Source organism: Solanum dulcamara, chromosome 12 (assembly GCF_947179165.1).
Source record: "Solanum dulcamara chromosome 12, daSolDulc1.2, whole genome shotgun sequence".
Taxonomy (NCBI): Eukaryota; Viridiplantae; Streptophyta; class Magnoliopsida; order Solanales; family Solanaceae; genus Solanum; species Solanum dulcamara.
Window position 1 is genome coordinate 60557777 of NC_077248.1, and position 21319 is coordinate 60579095.

General features: G+C 34.0%; 3 protein-coding genes across 5 annotated transcripts; 2 read left to right on the top strand and 1 right to left on the bottom strand.

The window, feature by feature from the left end:
• Window positions 1-590: 590 nt before the first annotated feature.
• Window positions 591-6991, top strand: LOC129876091 (BTB/POZ domain-containing protein POB1-like). Of its 3 annotated transcripts, XM_055951403.1 has the most exons (7): window positions 591-1006; window positions 2936-2989; window positions 3085-3207; window positions 4469-4590; window positions 4681-4744; window positions 5001-5280; window positions 5859-6991. In XM_055951403.1, exons 1-7 carry the CDS (start codon window positions 754-756, stop codon window positions 6670-6672), a joined length of 1710 nt encoding a protein of 569 aa, XP_055807378.1. In that variant the 5' UTR covers window positions 591-753; the 3' UTR covers window positions 6673-6991. The 3 variants fall into 3 exon arrangements, with proteins under 3 accessions (XP_055807378.1, XP_055807379.1, XP_055807380.1); XM_055951404.1 differs by lacking the exon at window positions 2936-2989 and having other exon boundaries at window positions 3064-3207; XM_055951405.1 differs by lacking the exon at window positions 2936-2989 and having other exon boundaries at window positions 592-1006.
• Window positions 6992-9229: 2238 nt separating this feature from the next.
• On the top strand, window positions 9230-11304 carry LOC129876114 (eukaryotic translation initiation factor 1A-like). The gene is made up of 2 exons (XM_055951438.1): window positions 9230-9576; window positions 10984-11304. The coding sequence occupies exons 1-2, from the start codon at window positions 9322-9324 to the stop codon at window positions 11164-11166; spliced, it is 438 nt and encodes a 145-aa protein (XP_055807413.1). The 5' UTR covers window positions 9230-9321; the 3' UTR covers window positions 11167-11304.
• Window positions 11305-13222: 1918 nt separating this feature from the next.
• On the bottom strand, window positions 13223-19906 carry LOC129876113 (protein CURVATURE THYLAKOID 1A, chloroplastic). The gene is made up of 5 exons (XM_055951437.1): window positions 19670-19906; window positions 15344-15438; window positions 14756-14863; window positions 14501-14572; window positions 13223-13493 (listed from the first exon to the last, which is right to left on the bottom strand). The coding sequence occupies exons 1-5, from the start codon at window positions 19827-19829 to the stop codon at window positions 13428-13430; spliced, it is 501 nt and encodes a 166-aa protein (XP_055807412.1). The 5' UTR covers window positions 19830-19906; the 3' UTR covers window positions 13223-13427.
• Window positions 19907-21319: the final 1413 nt, after the last annotated feature.

The following is a 21319-nucleotide window of genomic DNA, read 5'->3' on the forward strand; positions in this document are numbered from 1 at the left end:
TTTGTTTTCTTGTGATTCACTATATTTTTGTTTGAGCCAAGGGTCTTTCGAAAACATTCTCTCTACCTCCATGAGCTAGCGGTAAGGTCGGCGTACATTTCACCCTCTCATATCCCATTTATGGGATTCACTAGGTATGATGTTGTTGTTAATAGTAATTACTTTCGTGATCCTCACTTGTTTCAACTGTTACATCACGGGTGTTAAATGATATTAAATGAAATCACCGAGATTCAAAACCTAATCATTATCTAGGTTATCCTCCATCTGAATCCTCTGAATCTTTATTATCCTGCATTCAAATACTTTAAATCTTATATTTAACTGATATTTATTAATTCAATACTATATGTATTAAGCGAACGTTAGTTTCTGAAATTTGTTATGTATTAGCCAACTTCTGAAGTTTGCTCTGTATCTGTTGTTATATCATTGATACTGAATGAATTTTAAAGACTCGATATGTTTAATAATTATTCAAACAATAACTATATTTGATAATTAGATCTCAAACTACGATATTTTTAAAAAAAAATCAACAAAAAAATAATAATTTTAAAAACCTTTGTGCATTAAATTTCTTTTTTTTTCCATCTTTCTCTCTCTTCTTTTATTTTCTCTCACTAGTTTTAAATTCATCTTCAACGACTCGAATCCAAATGTCTTATCTCCAAACGCCATAACTCTGATTTCCCCCAAAACCAAACAAGCTTTTAGGGTTTTTCCATAGAGAAAAAAAGAGAGAGAAAGAGTATGAAGGACCATAATTTGGACCTATTCGACCCGAGAACGGCGGTGATGGACCCGGAATACTCCCCTACCCATACCCGGGAACCTGATTTCGCCTTCGCCTTCAACGACAGTAACTTCTCCGATCGTGTTCTACGGATCGAGATCCTTGGAGATTCAATCGACGGTGGTTGTTCTGATTCCAACGGTTGTAACAGCTTAGCCGATTGGGCTCGTAATCGCAAGCGCCGACGAGAAGATTTCAGGAAGGAAAATGGTTAGTTTTTTTTTTTGAATCCGTGGTATCTGTTATTGGATCTTTTTCAAGCGTCTATTTCCTCGATTTATCTGTTAGCGAATTTGGGTTGAGATTGGGAACTTGGGAGATATTGACTTTGTTGAATAAGTCAAAATTGCGAGAGTTAGGATTTCGGGGTTTGGAACAGAGTTGTATTCAAGATTTTAAACTTGTGTTCCGCTCAAGGTTCTTCTCTAGACCCTAGAATCTTGAATTCTCCTTCTTTACCTGTCCAATTTCTAAAAAATTGTTTAATCAGTTCAGAGATATCAAAAGAAAAAAGACAGAGGGGGTTCTTCTGTCGAGAAAAAGGGGAATGGAATGTACATTTGCATGAAATAGTTTCGAAATAAATGTTTTGCGCCGTTGAGCACGGATACAGCCTGTTCCCAATAAAATAAATTTATATACAATAATAATCGGACAAAAAATGAGTACTGGAACTCTCTCTCTATATGTATTTAAAAAGTAACGAACCACTTAAACACAAGATATACACAACAGCTCAAGAGGAAAAAGAAATGGGAAAGACTCAAAAATATAGCAAACTCACCACTTTTTTTTGTTTTGCATTGGCCTCCAGCGGGCAATATTAGAACTTAGCACCCTAAAAGTTTTAGGTTTCAAAGTTGATTTGAAATATTGAAATTTGGGTAAAGTTAATATTTTATTAGTAGTCTTTTTTTTAGTTAACTTAAATTGTGTTTTTAAAAAAAGGAAAAAAAAGAAAAAGAAGTGCAGAACTAGTAGTTTTGTTAAAAGGAAAAACGAATCGGTAAAAAAGTAAGGTAAAAAGAAAAGAAAATGAGTTAGCCGCTACCCTTTGGTTGGGCACAGGTAAAAACCCCGCTCCTATATAATAGCTCGTAAACCACACAGGAAAAGTAATCCCCACTAGGTAAGTCCGGTGCGATGAGCTCGACCCATGAGGCAAACCCCTTGCTTTCACTGGCAAGGGGTTTCGAACTTGAAACCTCCAACATTGAAGTCCCAAGCGCAAACAATTGGGAACCTGTGGGGATTCAATCCTGCATAGCGCAGTCGAGAGAGATTTGGTGGGGTACCTTCATGCCACTTGACCACCCATCAGCTTTTGTTATGGGTTCTCATTTATATATTTTATACCTTAAACAGATTTTTTAATATAACTATAGGGTTTCGGAAAATGTTAAGGGATTCCCGGGAACCTGTAACCTCTACGCTAGATCCGCCCCTGATTTGGAACTGTGATGTAAGTTATTTTCTTTGATTGAGGTTTCGACGGGGAAAGGAGAAGAAGTGTAGAAAAAAAGGAGAAAAAGATGTTGGGAGTTGGCAGGTACGGTGGAATAGTCGAGGTGTGGGTAAGCTGGTTTGGACATTATTGGTTTTTTTTTTCCTAAAAAGAGAATTTTAATGTTTTTTTATATGGAAAGTCCCCGAGGGGTGCCTGAGTGTGATATCAGGTTTAAATCCCCGTCAAAACAGAACACTCAAATGTGCTCATCTGCTCCCACTTTGGCTGGTTATATCATGGCAATAGTATTCTTGAATCATGGGCCGTTGTAGGTTGTCTGTATTGGTCAAGTTGTGGGCAAACTGGCATGGAACACAACTATTTGGAAAATGTTTAATCCATTGGAAATAGTTGCTCAGCTTTTCCTTCTGATATTATTAGCAGAACTTTCTACTTATGATCGTCACGAATTGATTAAATGACATGAACATCATATTACACTGACTTCTACATGTTTCAAGTGCCTTATATTACCTTTTTACAGAGTGTTTTTTTTTATGGTAAGTCAAAGGGTCATATTGCTGAAATGAAGTTTTCACAACCGTGGCAGAGTTAAACATATCACTTGCTGCATATTCTTGCAATGAGACTTCAGCTGCTAATATTTTCCTTCCGTAATCATTTCATTTTAGGGGAGGTTGGGTGTCTGGAGACAATGGATGAACAATATACACTTTCTTCCCTTGGTATAAATGTTATGCATAATGATTAGAATTTTGCTCTTTCTTATGCTGGTATGGGTTTTTCTGATGATAACCAGACATGTACCACTCGTTTGCAGCTTTGGATATCACAGTATGCCCTAAAGAACAGATAATTAGCTGCAATCAAATTGATAGTGAAGATGCTGATAACGAAAATCAAGACGAATCAGTTGTTGCAATGATTGAAGAGCCAAACTCGGGTATTATTATAAATAAATTACTTTCTAGATTTCCTTTCCTTAGTCCCTATTTCCTTGAGAATTTTCATGATCCTTAGAATTCTTTTTGTATTTTCTTAAATTCTGTGCAACTCCCAAATGCTAATCTGATAATTTTTCTATAATAGAAAGGGTACAAAATATGAAACATGATTGCAATTTTTATGAGATATAGAAGACCTAGCGATGGCTAACCTCAACAAATATCACCTCAAAAAAGGTTGTCTTATCCCATTTGTCATGGATCAGTTTGGCTCTTAAGGTGGTAGGTTTAAAAGGGATTTCTGTTCCCACCATGTATTATAGTCTTTATTATGCCATGGCTACTTCCATTTAGAGGGAATTTATGCTAGAGATTTAAAACCGTTTTTTCTAGCTTGCATTAGGAAATCAGATTGCTCATTAGTCAAAATTTCAGTTATTTGAGTTGCATACTAGAACTATTCTGGGCATGTATATGTGTTGCATGTAGCTTCTGTTGGTTATACTCACAGTGGAACAAAAATATCTGATGAAAGTAGTTTCAGAGATTAAAGCAGGGGTGATTCTGTAACCCAGATAAGAAATGGTGCTTCTAGTTACCAATGAAGTTGGAGGGGACCATGGGAGACTGAGGTTTAAATCCCAGTGGAGCCAAAAAAGTTTGGTGATCACTCTCATCTATCTAAGCCTTGGTTCCTAATGGAAGGTAGTAGATACCCGGTGGACTAGTAAGGTACAATGCTACAAGCAAGCTGGTCTGGATACTATCACAATAAATAAAACAACTTTTGTTTGTAGCTTTCTGTTTGTTGCTGACTGGATATATTCTTATAGAGGATTTAGGATAGACCGAGTCTGTTTGATGATCAAGTTGCTCTAGTGGACACTTTATTTTCTATTTAGTAAGTAGCTTGTTCGATAGGTTGGAGAGGTTGATTTTTGTTAGCATTTGTATTAAAAAATTGAAGCGTGAATGTCTTGCTTCCTTTTAAGAGAAAACCAAGGAGCAGAATGCAATAAAATTTGTGCTCAGATTCTTTGCATATGAGCTTAATTACCTGAGGGAATTACCTGCTGTGCCAGCATGGAAGTGAAAGACAGAATAGTGAACCTGAAGAAGATTTAGTTAATGGTCTTTGTTATCAGTGCCTCGTGGTTATGAAGTGCAGTTTTATCATCCTCTGCCTTCAATGATTCATGAAAAAGGGTGGAGTGACATGGCCGGAAAAGATAGATAAACCATGTCATGTTTTCTGTGCAGGAGATGAAGCTGCTAATAGTGATGATTCAACTTGGAATTGTGATTCTCCAAGGGTTATGAAAGTTAAAACACTACACATTAGCTCCCCAATATTAGCAGCAAAGAGTCCATTCTTCTACAAGGTAAACATTCATTTTCAAGTGTAAGCTTCTTATGCACTGTCTAGAATTGGTATTGAAGTTTGAACCTTCTTTATCATGTAATTAATGCAGCTCTTCTCAAATGGGATGAGAGAGTCTGAGCAAAGACAAGTAACTCTACGGATCAATGCTTCAGGTATGTCATGCATGTGCTGTTGTTTGACCTTGGAATAATGGTCAATGAACTTGAGTAGAAAATAACTTGGACAAAGTCTACCAAGTCTGAAATGTTTGTTCTGTCATAGTTTAAGTGTTTTATAATACTGATCTACTGGACTTTTGGTTTTTGAAAATTGTGCATCAAATATTGTTTTTTCAATCTGAAGTGGCTTTAAAGTCAGTATCGTGTCTCACATAAAAGTGATTTTTTTATATTTGTTCCCATGGAGCAGAGGAAGCTGCATTGATGGAGCTCCTGAATTTTATGTATAGCAATACATTGACTACAAATACAGCTCCTGCATTGCTGGACGTGCTCATGGCTGCTGACAAGTTTGAGGTTGCGTCTTGCATGAGGTATTGCAGCAGGTTACTGCGTAATTTGCCTATGACTCCGGAGTCGGCTTTGCTGTATTTGGAGCTTCCTTCTAGTGTCCTGATGGCTGATGCAGTTCAGCCATTGACTGATGCAGCAAAACAATTCCTAGCTGCAAGATACAAAGATATAACCAAGTTAGTTCCATTTGTGCCTACCCTTTTTCCCTTTTCCTTGTGTTATTTAGTTTGTTATCCAAAACAGCTGTCTGCACACCAATGATAATTAAGTCCATAAAACCATTGTCTAGTATGCCTATTTTTTGGTCTTTTGATGAATATTTCTGTTACCACATCTTATTTCGGACAATTTGATGGTTCGAAGTTTGTTTCAATAATAAGTTTCTGATAAGCAAAACTGGAACCTTTTCTATAACATTTGGGTTATTGGGAACTTTGTGAAATTTTTAAACCTAATTGTTGTAACATAAGAACCTGACTTTGCAATTATAAAGAAGAACCTATGCATAAAATGTTCATCAAAGTTTAAACATCAGAAGGTTGTCAATAGATTAAGTTACATGGTTTTAATGTATAAGCACTAATGAAAGTAATTTATTTCATTTCAATTTGATACGAGTAAATGTCATGAACTTTATAACATGTTACTTTTTCATCTTGTATGAAGGATTGATATAGATTACATTGCTAAACTTTTTTATTGAAGCATCTGGTACTTGCCTGTACTTGTTAATCAGCTCGTTCTTCTTCGACAGGTTCCAAGAAGAGGTCATGAAGCTGCCTCTTGCTGGTATTGAGGCAATTTTGTCCAGTGATGACCTCCAGGTAGCATCAGAAGATGCAGTATATGACTTTCTCTTGAAGTGGACAAGGGCTCATTATCCCCTGATAGAGGAACGCCGAGAAATTCTTAGTTCAAGATTTGGTCGTTGCATCCGCTTTCCTTTCATGAGCTGCCGAAAGCTTCGGAAGGTTCTCACGTGTAATGACTTTGAACATGAGTTTGCATCCAAACTTGTGCTTGAGGCCCTCTTTTTTAAAGCTGAGGCCCCACACCGCCAACGAACTCAAGCTGCAGAAGAATCAGCTTCAACAAATCGTCGTTTTGTGGAGCGTGCATACAAGTATCGGCCTGTTAAGGTGGTTGAGTTTGAACTTCCACGCCAACAATGTATAGTCTACTTGGATCTTAAGCGGGATGAATGTGCTAATCTTTTTCCATCCGGGAGAGTATATTCTCAAGCTTTTCATTTGGGGGGACAAGGGTTTTTCCTGTCGGCACATTGCAACATGGATCAGCAAAGCTCTTTCCATTGTTTTGGTCTCTTTCTGGGAATGCAGGAAAAGGGTTCAGTTTCATTTGCTGTCGATTATGAATTTGCTGTGAGGACAAAACCAGCAGAGGAGTATGTCAGCAAATACAAGGGAAACTACACTTTTACTGGGGGTAAGGCAGTTGGCTATCGCAATTTATTCGCCATACCCTGGACTTCTTTCATGGCTGAGGACAGTCTCTATTTTATTAACGACGTACTCCATCTCAGGGCTGAACTTACTATCAGGCACTGATTTTTCTCATCTCCCGCAATGTCAATTACTACCTTTGTTTTGCTTATTAGCTGAGCCGCGGAAGTCCTCCGATCTTTCTTATTGGCTTTGATGAAGCAAAAGAAGTGTAAGGCTTAGGTGTCAATACTAACTGCCATAGGTATTGAAACATTTTGTAATGTTATCCTTTTGACCATAATAGTTGTATTCCATGTGCCCTCCAAAACATGAGAAAGGATGTAAATGGAATTCAGTGAGTGAAAAATGTTTGATTGTTCTGACCTGTTTTAATGCACAAAAGTGAACACTGTGAATAGGTTATTTAATTTTAACTTTCTTATGGCCTGGTAGACAAGTATATAATTTACATGTAGCTGTGTGTATCAAAATCTTTATACTGATTAACAGTGTTCTTTCTTAGTAATGCTCATGAGGTGAAGCCAGTGATTGAATGGTAAAATTGTGGTTGCTATGCAAATTGGTGACTTATACAGCATGCGCTTATGTGTGAATTGGAATTCCTTTCTATGGCCATTTCACTTGAGACAAGTTTGGTGTGATGGATAAAGTGAGATAATCGTGGGATAAATATGTACCCATTTATTTCTCGTTTAGTTATAAAATTTGGGATAATTTATCTCAAGATTAATATTAATATTGGGATAAGTTATCCTTGCTTCTAGGTGGAATCAGGGGTGGATTTAGGTTCATTTGAGGGGTGTCACGCCACCTTGTGGTCTCAGTTGAAAATTTGTATATACATGTATATTTGTATATATATTTATAAGGAAAGTATAAATATTAAACGTGGCACTCTTATAAATAATGAGTTTTGTGGTGTCAGTGGTTAAAACTCAGAATTATCAACACAAGGAAGCAAATTCAAGCCCTGTTGTGGGGTGTATTTTCTTTAAAAATATTACCATGCAAGACATCGTTAGCGAATTTATTGTAAAAAGAATTGTGAATAAGTAGATTAAAACCCTAGATTTCTGATAAGTAAAATCTTAACTAAACCACCGGAACAAATCTAAATTTCATATACATATTTGCTAATAAATATTAAGTATTATTTTATTCTACGCTAGGAGTTTTGGTATAACTTACTGTTCAAAATAGTGTCACCCAGAAATTTAAAATCCTAAATTTGTCTCTGGGTGAAATAATAATTTTGAGATAACTTATCTCGAGATAAAATAATTAAAATAACAAAAAGACCCTTTCAAACCCTTGTAAGCTCAGTTTTATTTTTATAAGAAAATAACTTATTCTTAGAAGTTATATTATCCATATTATCTTTCTCATTTTTAAGAGAAACTTATTTTTCGCATTTCTACCATCTCTTTTCCTGTTTGCTTGTTGCACAAGCATCAACAAATTTATAAGGCTTTTTTTGACTAAATGTGTAATAAAAAATAATTTTGCTTGTGGTACAAGTAATAAAGATTTAACTGTGTAAATATAAGTAAAGATTACAAATTTAAAATTACTAATACAACGTCACATTTTTGAGAGTTTTTGGCTAAAAATATTTCTTAACTATAGGACAAACTTAAGATACATCCTTGTGTTATAAAAGTGCACAAAAAACTTTTCTTACTTATGTCAAAAAGTGCAATATTCATCCTTCTGTTAGTTTCTTGGCAAAAACTAACGCCTATGGTCTAAAAGTCAGCAGTTTGGCCTAACAACTTGGATTTAAGAAAAGACAAAATTCAAAGTTGAATAAACAACATAAAATACTACATACAACTTGCTTAGTTTTGTCATCTACCAATCAATTGATTCAAATCCAATTTGTCAAATGCATACTTAAGCCAAAAAAGAAAAAAATATATCAAGGAATAAGTCTTAATAGATATGAACAAAATAATCAAAGCTACAATTGATGCATTGAAATAAAAGAACTGACAGTAATAAATACAATGAAAAATTTATTTAAAAAGAAATAAACTGTATATTGACTAAGTAAATCATCCATTTTATGCAATTGTTGAAGCATTCATATCATAAAGAGTTTGGTTGAAAGATTATACAGAAATAGAGTTTCTTGTACTAAGAATTTCCACTGAAGCTTTTACTTCCGTTGAATCCTCTGCTGTCTTTCTTCATCCGACCCGTTTTCATTTCCATTGTCTATTGACCTTCGCTACTTGATCCAGACGGGTTTAGCTCATATTCACTCGTCTGATTACTATACTGATCACTGCTGCATAAAAGCCGTCACACGCCGATTACAAAGTTGAGGAGGAAATGTACAGAAAATAGAGAGGGAGGAGGAAGGAAGAAAAATGACTATAGCCGTTAGTTTTTTGCCACGAAACTAACAGAAGGATGAATATTGTAATTTTTGACATAAATAAGAAGTGTTTTTTGTTCACTTTTATAACATAGAGATGTACCTTAAGTTTTTCTCACATATAAGGAATGTTTTTAGCAAAAAAACTCTATTTCCAATATAAGATTTTCTAATTTAATATTCAAAAGTCTTTTTTCCCGGGCGTAAATAATCATTTTTTTAAAGAATTTAATTTCTAGTCAAAGCAGGAGAAAAGAAAACAAAATCCTCCCTATAAATAGGAGAGAACAAATCAATACTGGAAAAAACAACAGCTATTTTCAAAGAAGAATTAGGGTTTTCAACAGAAGGGGAGAAATCGTCGATCAATCATGCCGAAGAACAAAGGAAAGGGAGGTAAGAACAGGAAGAGAGGGAAGAATGAAGCTGATGATGAAAAGAGAGAACTAATTTTCAAAGAAGATGGACAAGAATATGCTCAAGTACAACGTATGTTAGGTAATGGAAGATGTGAAGCTGCGTGTATTGATGGAACTAAACGTCTTTGTCATATACGTGGAAAGATGCATAAAAAAGTTTGGATTGCAGCTGGTGATATTGTTCTCGTTGGCCTTCGTGATTATCAGGTTCTGATCACTCTGTTTTTTTTAGAAATTTTTACGCCATTTTTTCTGATTATTTTCTTAAAATTGCGTGTAAACTCGTATGACTTGATGAATTGAGGATGAGGTAGTCAGTCAATCAATTGATTGCTTGTCAATTGGATTCATATGAATTTGGAGTAGCGTTTTGTTGAGAAATTTGTTTGTTTTTTTTGGTACATGATTTGTGTTTTTTTCCCCTTTGATGGTATGTCTTTCTTAAAATTACATGTAAAGTTTTATGAACTAATGAATCACAGATTAGGAAGAGAAAATAGTTACCTAGGTTGATCAATTAATCGATCGATTACTTCTCAATTCAAAACTAGTTGGATTAGCTATATGAATTGTTGCTAGTGGTGGAGTCAGAATTTTGACTAAGGGTGTTTAAAATCTAAAAAAAAGTAAGATACACGAGTTAGTCGAAGAGGGTTCGACATCTACGATATACGCATAAAAAATTATTTTAACCAGAAGGCGAACTCTCATTATATATCAATCTTTTGCTATGCCTGCTATTGACTTGACTACAGTATAAATAGTATATTTTCTGTCAAAGGGATGAGCCCTCAACCACAAGGTGACTCGACTACTGTGATTTGTCTTATACTCAACAATTTACTTACTTGAAGGGTGTATAGGAATAGGCACCATTACACTGGGTTTTTTTGTTGTTGTTGAAAACGGGTGGTAAATACTCTTCCTCTGTCCGGCATTTTTTATCGATATATGAACAAATTGTTTACCGCCTCAGTCCTTGAATTCAGTATTGAAAAAAACTTCTTTTATTCAGTTGTTGTTCCAATGGATAACTAATAGACACTGAAAAAGTTGGATCTTTTTGCTGTTGAGCTATGTGAATCTTCCCTGTGTTGTCTCTTTTTAGCGAGAAATAAATTGCTTTTACTTGTGCAATCATTGGCTTGAGTATTAACTTTACTATATATGAACAAATTGTTTACCTCCTCAGTCCTTGAATTCAGTATTGAAAAAAACTTCTTTTATTCAGTTGTTGTTCCAATGGATAACTAATAGACACTGAAAAAGTTGGATCTTTTTGCTGTTGAGCTATGTGAATCTTCCCTGTGTTGTCTCTTTTTAGCGAGAAATAAATTGCTTTTACTTGTGCAATCATTGGCTTGAGTATTAACTTTACTATATATGAACAAATTGTTTACCTCCTCAGTCCTTGAATTCAGTATTGAAAAAAACTTCTTTTATTCAGTTGTTGTTCCAATGGATAACTAATAGACACTGAAAAAGTTGGATCTTTTTGCTGTTGAGCTATGTGAATCTTCCCTGTGTTGTCTCTTTTTAGCGAGAAATAAATTGCTTTTACTTGTGCAATCATTGGCTTGAGTATTAACTTTACTATATATTCGTATTTGGCAGGATGATAAAGCTGATGTTATTCTGAAGTACATGCCAGATGAGGCAAGGCTGTTGAAGGCATATGGAGAGTTGCCGGAGAACATTAGGCTCAATGAGGGTGTTGTTAATACATTGGATGAGGAGGACGAAGGATCTAATGATGATTATATTGAGTTTGAAGACGAGGACATCGACAGAATCTAGAGTTTTTGTTACTTAAATCGCTTTTTTGCCTTACTAATTCTTATAGGAATGTTTGAAGTAAATTATATGATCAGAGCTTTATGCCATTTAGGTTTCTGTATGAATATTTATGCTTCCATAACGAGCTACTATGTTTTATTTCGGATTTGCACAGTTTTCTGGGTGGTTTGCCTGCATTGATACTTCTGAAATCTGTCTTTTGGTGTAAAAAACACAAATTTTCAATTAAAAAAAGTATAATATAAAGTTAGAATAACAAAATGTGGTTTGATATAATGATATCAAAATAGTATTGAGCTGAGTTTGATAAGTTGATATAATGATATTGAAATAGTATAGAGTGGTTGCAGTGCTTCAAAATTTGAAGAAGACCCCAAAAAGCAAATTTGATCTTTTTGTAAATAAACAACAATAGATTTTGCATAATGAAAGAATGTTTGACCATTTGATAGTGAAGTAGGAAAGGAAAAGGTAAATATTGAAATAATAATGTGAGTTCATGTTAAAGGATACTAATATTACCTAACAATTATTTTATTTCTCAATTATTATAATAATTTTCACATTAAATAACGTAAAAGATTATTTTATTTTCTACCCACAATTTTCTTTTCAAGTTTAACAACACAAGATATTTTTTTCTTTTTTAACAATAAATATATCGAATACATCTTTAGTGGCCTTATAGTCAAGTCCGCCCTATAGAGGCACCAACTACCTTCAACCTGACAGCACAACTACTTGTCTTGGGATGAACTGACATGACATATTCAAAGAGAGGTGTCATGATGTATGTTATTTACAAATAACATATTATTATTTGAGGAGACAAGCGATAGAGTTAATAAAATAATGGAGTTTTGGAGGCGAACCCTGGAGTATGAAGGGATCAGATTGAGCAAAACTAAGACAGAATACTTGGAGTGCAAGTCATGTGACATGACTCATGAGGCAGATGTGAAAGTGAAGATCGATGCACAAGTCATTTCCAAGCGAGGAAGTTTCAAGTATCTTAGGTCAATAATCTAAGAAAATAGGGAGATCAACAATGATGTTACATATCGTATTAAAAAGCGGTGGATGAAATAGAGGCTCGCATCTGGTGTTTCGTGTGATAAGAATGTGCCACCAAGATTTTAAAGGTAAATTTTATAAAGTAATTGTTGGACTAATCATGTTGTACAGGGCGGAGTATTGACCGGTCAAGAACTCGCATGTCCAAAAGATGACAGTAGCAGAAATTAGGATATTGAGATGGATGTATGGACACACTAAGAAAGATAAGAGAAAGAACGGAGATATTTGGGACAACGTGGAGTGACCTCTATGGTGGACAAGATAACGAAAACAAAATTGAGATAGTCCAGACATGTGAAGTCTGATACACAAAAGCCTCAGTGAGAAGGTGTGAGGTTCATCGTGGTGGGTCCGAAGCGAGGTAGAGGTAGGCCAATGATGAATTGGGAAGAGGTAATTAGTTAAGATATGTTACACCTAAAGATTACCAAGAATATAACCCTAGATGAGAAGATATGAAAGTCAATGATTAAGGCAGAAGACTAGTCACGCAATAGAGCATTGTCTAATTTTTCTTGTCAATATTATTATTATTATTACCACTCCTATTATCTTCTTTGATTTTGATTATTAACTATTATTTTCTTTGCTTCAGTTATCATATTAATTGTTATTGCTACTATTATTTTTTACATTATTTTCATCTTGACTTCTTCACTACTACATTCCTTTTTTATACCTACTTTGAAATGTGTTACCTTAGCCAAGAGTCTATAGAAAACATCTCTACCTTCACAAAATATCAGGTCCATTCGTGAGATTGTACAAGTATGTTGTTGTTGGCAATTGGCAGGTCATTATACTTCATTAGGACTGGCAGGGAGTACTGGTAGGATATGTATGGAAAAAGCTGAAAAGCCCTGTTGCAAATTTCAACATTGGATCTTTGGCAATAAACTATGTGCTCCGTTTCAAAAATTCATTTGCCTTGTGCACTTAACTGACTGCCTTATTTACAGAACAATATGATGCAACAAGATGCAGAAACAGATTATGAATTATAACACTATCAAATGAAAGTGAAACATAGAATCCTCTTTGAAGATGTGCTAAGATAAATAAAATTACATCAAAACCTACTCTTACTTCACATGAACATATGCCTCTTGTACATGAAACTGAAAGCCGATTTGCATTGGTACTGGAATTTGTTCATTGTGAATTTGACATCAAATTACATGCAGTTATTCAGTTCCTGCAACCTTCTTCTTCAATTCCTCAATGTCTTCCGCCAATTCTTTTCTACTTGACTGTCAGCAAGAACAATAAGTTCAAATCTCTTGTAAGTTGTTGCATCTCCATGCAAACACCACCACAATTCTACAGTAGTCATGTATCTTTTTGTGTAGTTATTTCAAAATCTCGGAACATTTTATTCACGATGCACAGGGTCGCTTCATCTCACAATATGAGATACACCACAGACCAATAGGGAATACTGCAGAATATTAGTTGCCATATTCGATGCTAAATTCAGATTTGTCATGGTTAAGTGATGTTTCATAAGACTGAAACACGGTGAGAACATTGAAGTATCTCGGTTTTGGCTGGTTTGACAGGATGAGTTACCATGGAGGAATGTGATGTAGAGGGAGTTATCAAAACCAAGCCGCAGCCACTCTTTTTATTAATTTAGCTTAAGGTAGGTTCATCCACAAACTCTACCCTTTGAAACTGGATGGACTTATTAAACTACAATGTTTATGAAGATTTCCCACATAGGAGATAGCAGGCCACCTTGCCAACTCAGGCCATGAATGCATTGTGGCAACCTGAGGCCAACCTTCCAAGGTGCCCGGATGGATATTCAAATTGTGCTTTCAAGATTATTTGGTCCACTATAAGAACATCTACCCTCTTGAAAAAAAATTAAGATACTGACAGGTTGACAGTATTTTTTTAATAATAGCAGTGTATGGGCCAGTTAGCGCACACCTCAACTAGCCTAGGCTGACAGAGAGTAGGAAGCTCTGTATGGCATAATTTATTGGTTTCATTCAGTCATAAAAGATGATATGGAAAGTTACTAGTTTATAGAAGTGCAAGCTTTCAGATATTTACCCAATAAACTTATATTAACGTATGAGAGAGAAAACTAGCCCTTAGCTTGTTTTAAGCCTCAATCAATTCCATATCTCAAGTGAAAACCTACAGCAAATGTGATTTAGCAGGAAAACATTTATTTAAAATAATTGTTTTTTTTGTGGTAGAATTTTGAAATGTTAAGAGAACGTGTAACCTAATCCTGTGATCTTACCTTGAAGAGAAGGTAGCGGTAGACAAACCATCCAGTATATCCAAGTCCAACCAACTCCAAGACTTTTGGTAGCTGCAGAAAGGGGAGAAACATTTGTGACTTGGTTGGGCCAAACAATAGAAGAAATCTATTAAAGACAGGATTTCTGTCTGTCATACAACTAAATTTCAGAAACCTATAGCAGGGAAAAGAGTCGGAACATTCTTAAGAAGTTCCTTAAGTAAAACAATTATCTTATTCCATTGATCTACTTACCAGAGGAACTGAGTTGATGGCACCAACAAGAATTGAAGATAGCCAAACTGCAACAATTGCCCCACCACCGTAAAGTAGCACTGTTGTCTTGTCTTCAATAGCATCCCACTTTAATTAATACACAGATATTAAATGTGAGTATGACATAAGCAATTTTTTTTATAAACATAAAAAGGAAAAAGCTATCTATTCCAATCAGTAAAGTAAAATGCATCTCTAATAATTCTTTAATTGTATTTTTAGGGACTCCCACATTATCTCCATAAGAAAAATTCCAACTTAACAAAAATGTGTACTGTGTACCCGAAATTAGAGAGTGTCCAGCAGATAAAAACTATGAAGAAACTCTAATGAAGGTAAAAATCTCAAGACATTATAAATGTAACAAACTGACAAGTACTGCTCTGTAAGTATTTTGCAGGAATAAGTAACTCACACTCTATGGTGATGTACAGTATACAAAACAAGGTTTAGAACTTTGATAAACCTAAAAGAAATGCAACAAATGAAAGATTGATTACCAAACAACTATTATTTTCAGCAGAGAAGATGCAAATTTTTTCTCAGGTGACAAGCCATCCAGTTTACCTTTTCTTTTAGCTCCGTTAGGAATTCACTAGTATCAATAGAAGATTCTTCAGATGAAGAGGCTTTAACCTGGAGGAGTGAAGACCTTTTGGATTCTGTTACAGGACATCAACATAAATCATAAGCACAGCAACAGGAATAAGTATTATCTTCGAAAAGAGAAAACATCATACTAATACAATGCTCATCACTTGTATTGGTTTAATGCAGCTGTGTAAGTAACAGTGTTAAGTCCTTATGTGCATAAAACCATTATAATCTAGGTATAAAAGCATTCCAGCTTTGGCCAAGGATTTACTGCAAGCTTTTGGTTTTATATACACAGTATTATCACAATGTTCATGAAACAATGATCGTTGGTATCGATCCTCTAAGCTATAAATAATAAAATATCAAGATTTCCACACAAAATGTGCATTAGAGTAAAGATTGGGATGTACTCTCAAAATTAAGCCACTCAATAGAAAGTCATTCATCACAGTGTATGAGGTTCTCCAATGCATTGCAAAGATACCCTTATCCCTATGAATTTTTTTTGTAACTCAAATAATAATTGAAAGTGCAAATGAAAAGTACTTGGTGAATCTACCAAAACTAGGTTAAATTGTCAATTCCCCGTTCATCAAAAAGGATACTCTAAAGTAGAAAAAGCTAGTAACTAACTCATTGCAGAAAAGGTATCCAAATATAGTATACAACAACAACAACAACCCAGTGAAATCCCACAACGTGGGTCTGGGGAGGGTAAAGTGTACGCAAACCTTACTCCTACCAAGGTAGGACGGCTGTTTCCGAAAGACCCTCAGCTCAAAAAAGCATAAAAAGCATAAAAAAAGGTCATATAAGGCTAAGAAATTCAAAGCAATTTGGAAAGCAAATAACGAAAGCTTTACAGATAAAATAGTGTAGTCAAAGTACATAAAGTAATAAATAATAATAGAAATCAGAGCACAAGAAATCATAATGTGCTAATGTGCGTACTAATAAGAAAGAATAACGAGACTATGTACTAGCCTTCTACCCTAATGTGGGTCCTCCACACTCTCCTATCTAAGGTCATGTCCTCGGTAAGCTGTAACTGCGTCATGTCCTGTCTAATCACATCTCCCCAATATTTCTTCGGCCTACCCCTACCTCTTCTGAAACCATTCATGGCCAACCTCTCACACCTCCGCACTGGGGCATCTGTGTCTCTACTCTTCACATGCCCAAATCATCTCAGTCGCATTTTCCGCATCTTGTCTTCCACCGAGGCCACTCCCACCTTGTCCCGAATAGCCTCATTTCTAATCCTATTGCTCCTGGTGTGCCCACACATCCATCTCAACATTCTCATCTCGGCAACTTTCATCTTTTGAACGTGAGAGATCTTAACTGGCCAACACTCCGCCCATATAACGTAGCCGATCTAACCTTACATAATTAAATTCCTATCTATTTCTAGAGAAAAAGAAATAGCAAATTACGAGTTGCAATCCTTTTTCAGATGCCATTTTCCTTGATGTAAGGAACCTTAAGGTGGCTTCAGATGCCAATTCTAAGATAGCACTGGATGCAAAGCAGCTAAGGACAATACTGACAGAATATCTAAATCAAAGACCAGAAGTAGCACATGATATATGAAGCTCTTATATCACAATTAAGCAGTACATGAGCTAACTGCAAAATGACAAGAGTTACTTGCACCGATCAGTACTAATATTCAGCCAAAGGATAAGACATCGTACCCAAAGAATTGAACAAGCTAATCTCACGGCAAATTAGATTGCCAAAGGTAAGCTAAACAAAATTTTAGTGTACAAGTTATCCCCTTTTCAGACAGGGATTTCAGTCTGCAAACTTATCAGTGTAGCAGTTTGAAAGGAATATACCATGACTCTAGCTACTAAAGTAGTGAAGGAAAGAAAACAAAAGAGGATATTTTCTTGGGAAAAAATCATAAAATAAAACACACTAACTACAATCTACTACAGAAACAAATCTAAAGAATTGACACATTCAAGTTCAATGATCAACTTCAAATGCCAGTTAATCAACTCAACATGATGGTCCACAAAATGTTTTAAAGAAGAACAAAGAGAGAGTATAACATACCAAAAAATCTATCAATCAATCAACTAAACCTCAATCTTAACCAGTTGTCATCTGTTTATGAATCTTTTTGCATCCATTCTCTATTCAAACATTCCTAATTCAGAGCACACGAAGAAATGCTAGAAGAGGAAAAGTTATGCTTTACTCTAAAAGGAGAAGGCAATGAGGATGTTTGGCTAAACTTATAAGTTGGCTAAACTGGTTTATAAGAACTTTTTAGCTTATCTACATGTTTGGTAAACACCAAAGTGCTTATAAGCTAAAATCAGCCAAAAAGCCATAAGTTTTATGATTTTGAGCCCGTTTGGATGGGCTTTAAGTTGGTCAAAACCAACTTAAAACCCCTTTTTAGCTTTTGGGCGTGTTTGCCTAATGCTAATTTTAAGCCATAAAGTTCTTAAAGTCAGTCAAAAATAAAAAGTTAGGATTTCTAACTTTTTTTTTCTAAGTGCTTAAAGCCATTTTGTTTGACCATGAAAATTACTTTTATATCCCTTATATTTTAACTAAATTACCAAACTACCCTTTTTATTCTTTTAACCCTAAAATTCAAACACTTATTTTCAACATAAGCACTTTTATCCAAACACTCAACTGCTTATTTATAAAAATAACTTTCAGCACTTCAAAGTTCTAAAAACACTTCATACATAAAAGTTACTTTTTTTAAGTCCATCCAAACGGGCTCTTTATCCTTAATACTTTTTTAATTCTCAACATATCTTTTCCAAAACAGGACTTCTTACATCCTCTTCACTTCATATCCGTCATTTCTCTTTCTTTTACACAGATACTTTTAAATTTATAATTTTCTGCAAATATTTTAGGGCTATTTTAGTCTTTCTAAGAAAGGAACAATTTATCAACATTTTTTAACCTAACACATCAACTGCTTATTAACAGTTTCAACATTCTATCCTAACGTGCATCTGCCTATTTATAAAATCAGTTTTTGTCCTTAAAAAATATTTTTCAACACTTATAGCTATTTACAATCAGGTAATCCGCACAGGCTCAATATGTCTTTTCTTTTATAAAAGAGTGTTTCACCAAGTAAAGAGTTCAAAATACAAACACATAATACATAGATAGACGCCTAAACTTGGCCTCAGCTAGTAACTAAATATCCCAACTTTAAAAATGCACATCTAGACATCTTAACTTGGTTTAAGATGGACTCATAAACACCCTAACTTTGAGAATGCACATGTAGAATGCACCCCCTTAAAGGTGTCTAGATGTGCATTTTCAAAGTTAAGATGTTCGCGAGACAAACCTGTGTCAAGTTGAAGTATGTAACATAGTACCAAAAACTAATTTGACCTGTAAATTACTAGTGGTAGTGAAAGAAAATAATATAATGATTGAAAAATTGATTGACTAAGAAAGCATCACATCAAAGTTCAAATTAGAACAACTATATATCCAGCGTAATCCCACAATTGGGGTATGGTAAGGATGGTGAGTACGGAGCATGTAGAGAGATTATTTTCAATTGACCCCCGGCTCAAGTAAAACATATAAAAAAACAAGTATCCAAAGCAAATAAAGTAGCAAAGAAATCATGTTGAAAAGAATGAAGAAGAGAACAGTAGCAATGCCAAAAAAATAAGATAACAGAAGAAAATAAAACATCACCTAATACTAAAATCAAAGCATAAGTTACTAAGGAGTCATTTGATAGGGTGTATATGAATAGTGTTGAATATAGTGTATTAGTTATGCTAAGATTATTTCTCATGCAGTGTTTGGATTAAAGTTAAAAACAACATGCACGGCATAATTTCTAAAAAAAACAACAACATTTATTTACAAAATTACCCTCCGCAAATATGGTTGAAATGATGTGAAAAGGATTTTGAGGGTAATTGCATCTTATTAAACTCTTTGCACCATATTATATCATGAATTTGCATGTACTAGCTATAGATACCTTAATACCAAATAGAGTGTTTAAACTATACATACATTCAAAAAGTGTACCAAAATGATAAAGTTAATGCATACCAAACAATAACAATACTAAAAATGGAACTAGACAATGCGAGTCTATTAACCGTATGCCCTACTACTCGAAATTAGAACAGTTTAATGAAAAGTTACAAAAATCAAATGGCAGCAAACGTTTTGAAACAATCTAGAAAAATAGCAGCATCACATAAAATTGAAATTTCATATAATACTCACAAAACCAAACTAGTTCTAGTAAAGAAAAAATTCCAGAAAGACTACCTGGAAATTTGAAGGAAGTAGAAAAAGCTGAAGCAGAAACACGAGGTGGAAGATAAGGTAAGGCAAAGCGGCAAAATGAGGCGGTTTTAGCGGTGGAGCATAGAGGTAAATGAGTAGTAAAAATGGCAGTGTAGGTAGAAGCTGCAGCAATCGTCGCCATTTTTGGATGGACTGTTGCTGTGGCTGTGGATGGTCTTTTTAGAACAGAGAAAAAGAATTCCTTAAGCTTTTCTCATTCGTCCATTCTCTTATCTTCAAAAACCAAAATTTCACAAAGTTGCTCCCCAATATTTGAGACTAGGTTCAAAATAGTCCCTAAAGTATGTTTTGATTAGTTCGTAATCTTCACTGTAAGTTATTTTTATTATAATTCTTCATATTTTTCTATTAAAAAGTTATACTGTACAAATATAATTTTTATTTATGAATTTATTTGATTTATATTTTGATTTTCTTACTATTAAATTATATATTTTTTTAGTCACTTGTAAGCTTATATTTTATATATCAATTAAAATAAAAATTTTAATATTTTACAATCTAAGAGTAATATGTGCTTAAATAAAGTAATTAATAAATTCTCTTTTACTTTAACAAATTTAATATGGAAGCTCTATTTTTAAGTTAAATAAGATAAAAGTTTTATTTTTAAATATATACAGTACAATCATGAGAATGCATACACAAAAATATTTAAACTAAATAAGATGAAAATTTTATTTTTTAAATACATATATGGTATCATCATTAGAATGCACACACAAAAATATTTAAGTTAAATAAGATGAAAGTTTTATTTTTAAGAATGAATAACTAAAACTTGTAAAGAAAATATAAAAAAATAAATAAAGTGAAAGGTATTTTTGCAAACAAACAACTTGTTCTTAAAATTTATGCAATTCATATTATTTTGAATACAACAAATCAAACCGTCAATAAGAAATAATCTCAATATAACTTATCTTAGTATAACTTATTTCATTATAATTAATTACATCATAACTTGTATCCAAATCGAATATTAATTCATAAATTCAAAAAATCTCACTATAGAAGTGTCTAGCCATTCGTCGAAGGAAGGCATACTTTATCAAAGTCTTTGATATTTTACTTTAACACTCAAATACATGTAAAATTTATCTTTTAAAAATTAGTGTGGCTCTCCTCTTTTCTTTACTTTTAACTTTTGTTAACTTTATTTTTTATGTTGTGTGACATATTTAACATGGGATTAGAAAAAAAAAAAAAAATTTAGGGTCCAAACTAAATTATGATATTTGTGTGACATGAATCATGATCATAACTCATCTTACAAAAATGTAAATTCAAAATTTTATTATTAAATTATTTTTAAATATAAAAATAGTTTGAGATAGATTACAAAAAATGTCGTATAAAATGAAAAACATGAAGAATAATTCAATTCCAATATCTCTCAAGTTGGAGTAGCAGTTTTCTTACTATTATTTAAGTTTCTTATTGTATGAGTTCAAATCCAGATTTGGCAGTTGGGCATATTGAATGATGAAATGTGGAGATTGAAGAAAGATAGACATGAGACAAGAAATGTCGTTGTGAGTTCAACATATAAGTTTGTCCAATATAATTATTTGCATTTCTAGAAGGTTTGAACCTGCTATATATATCTTT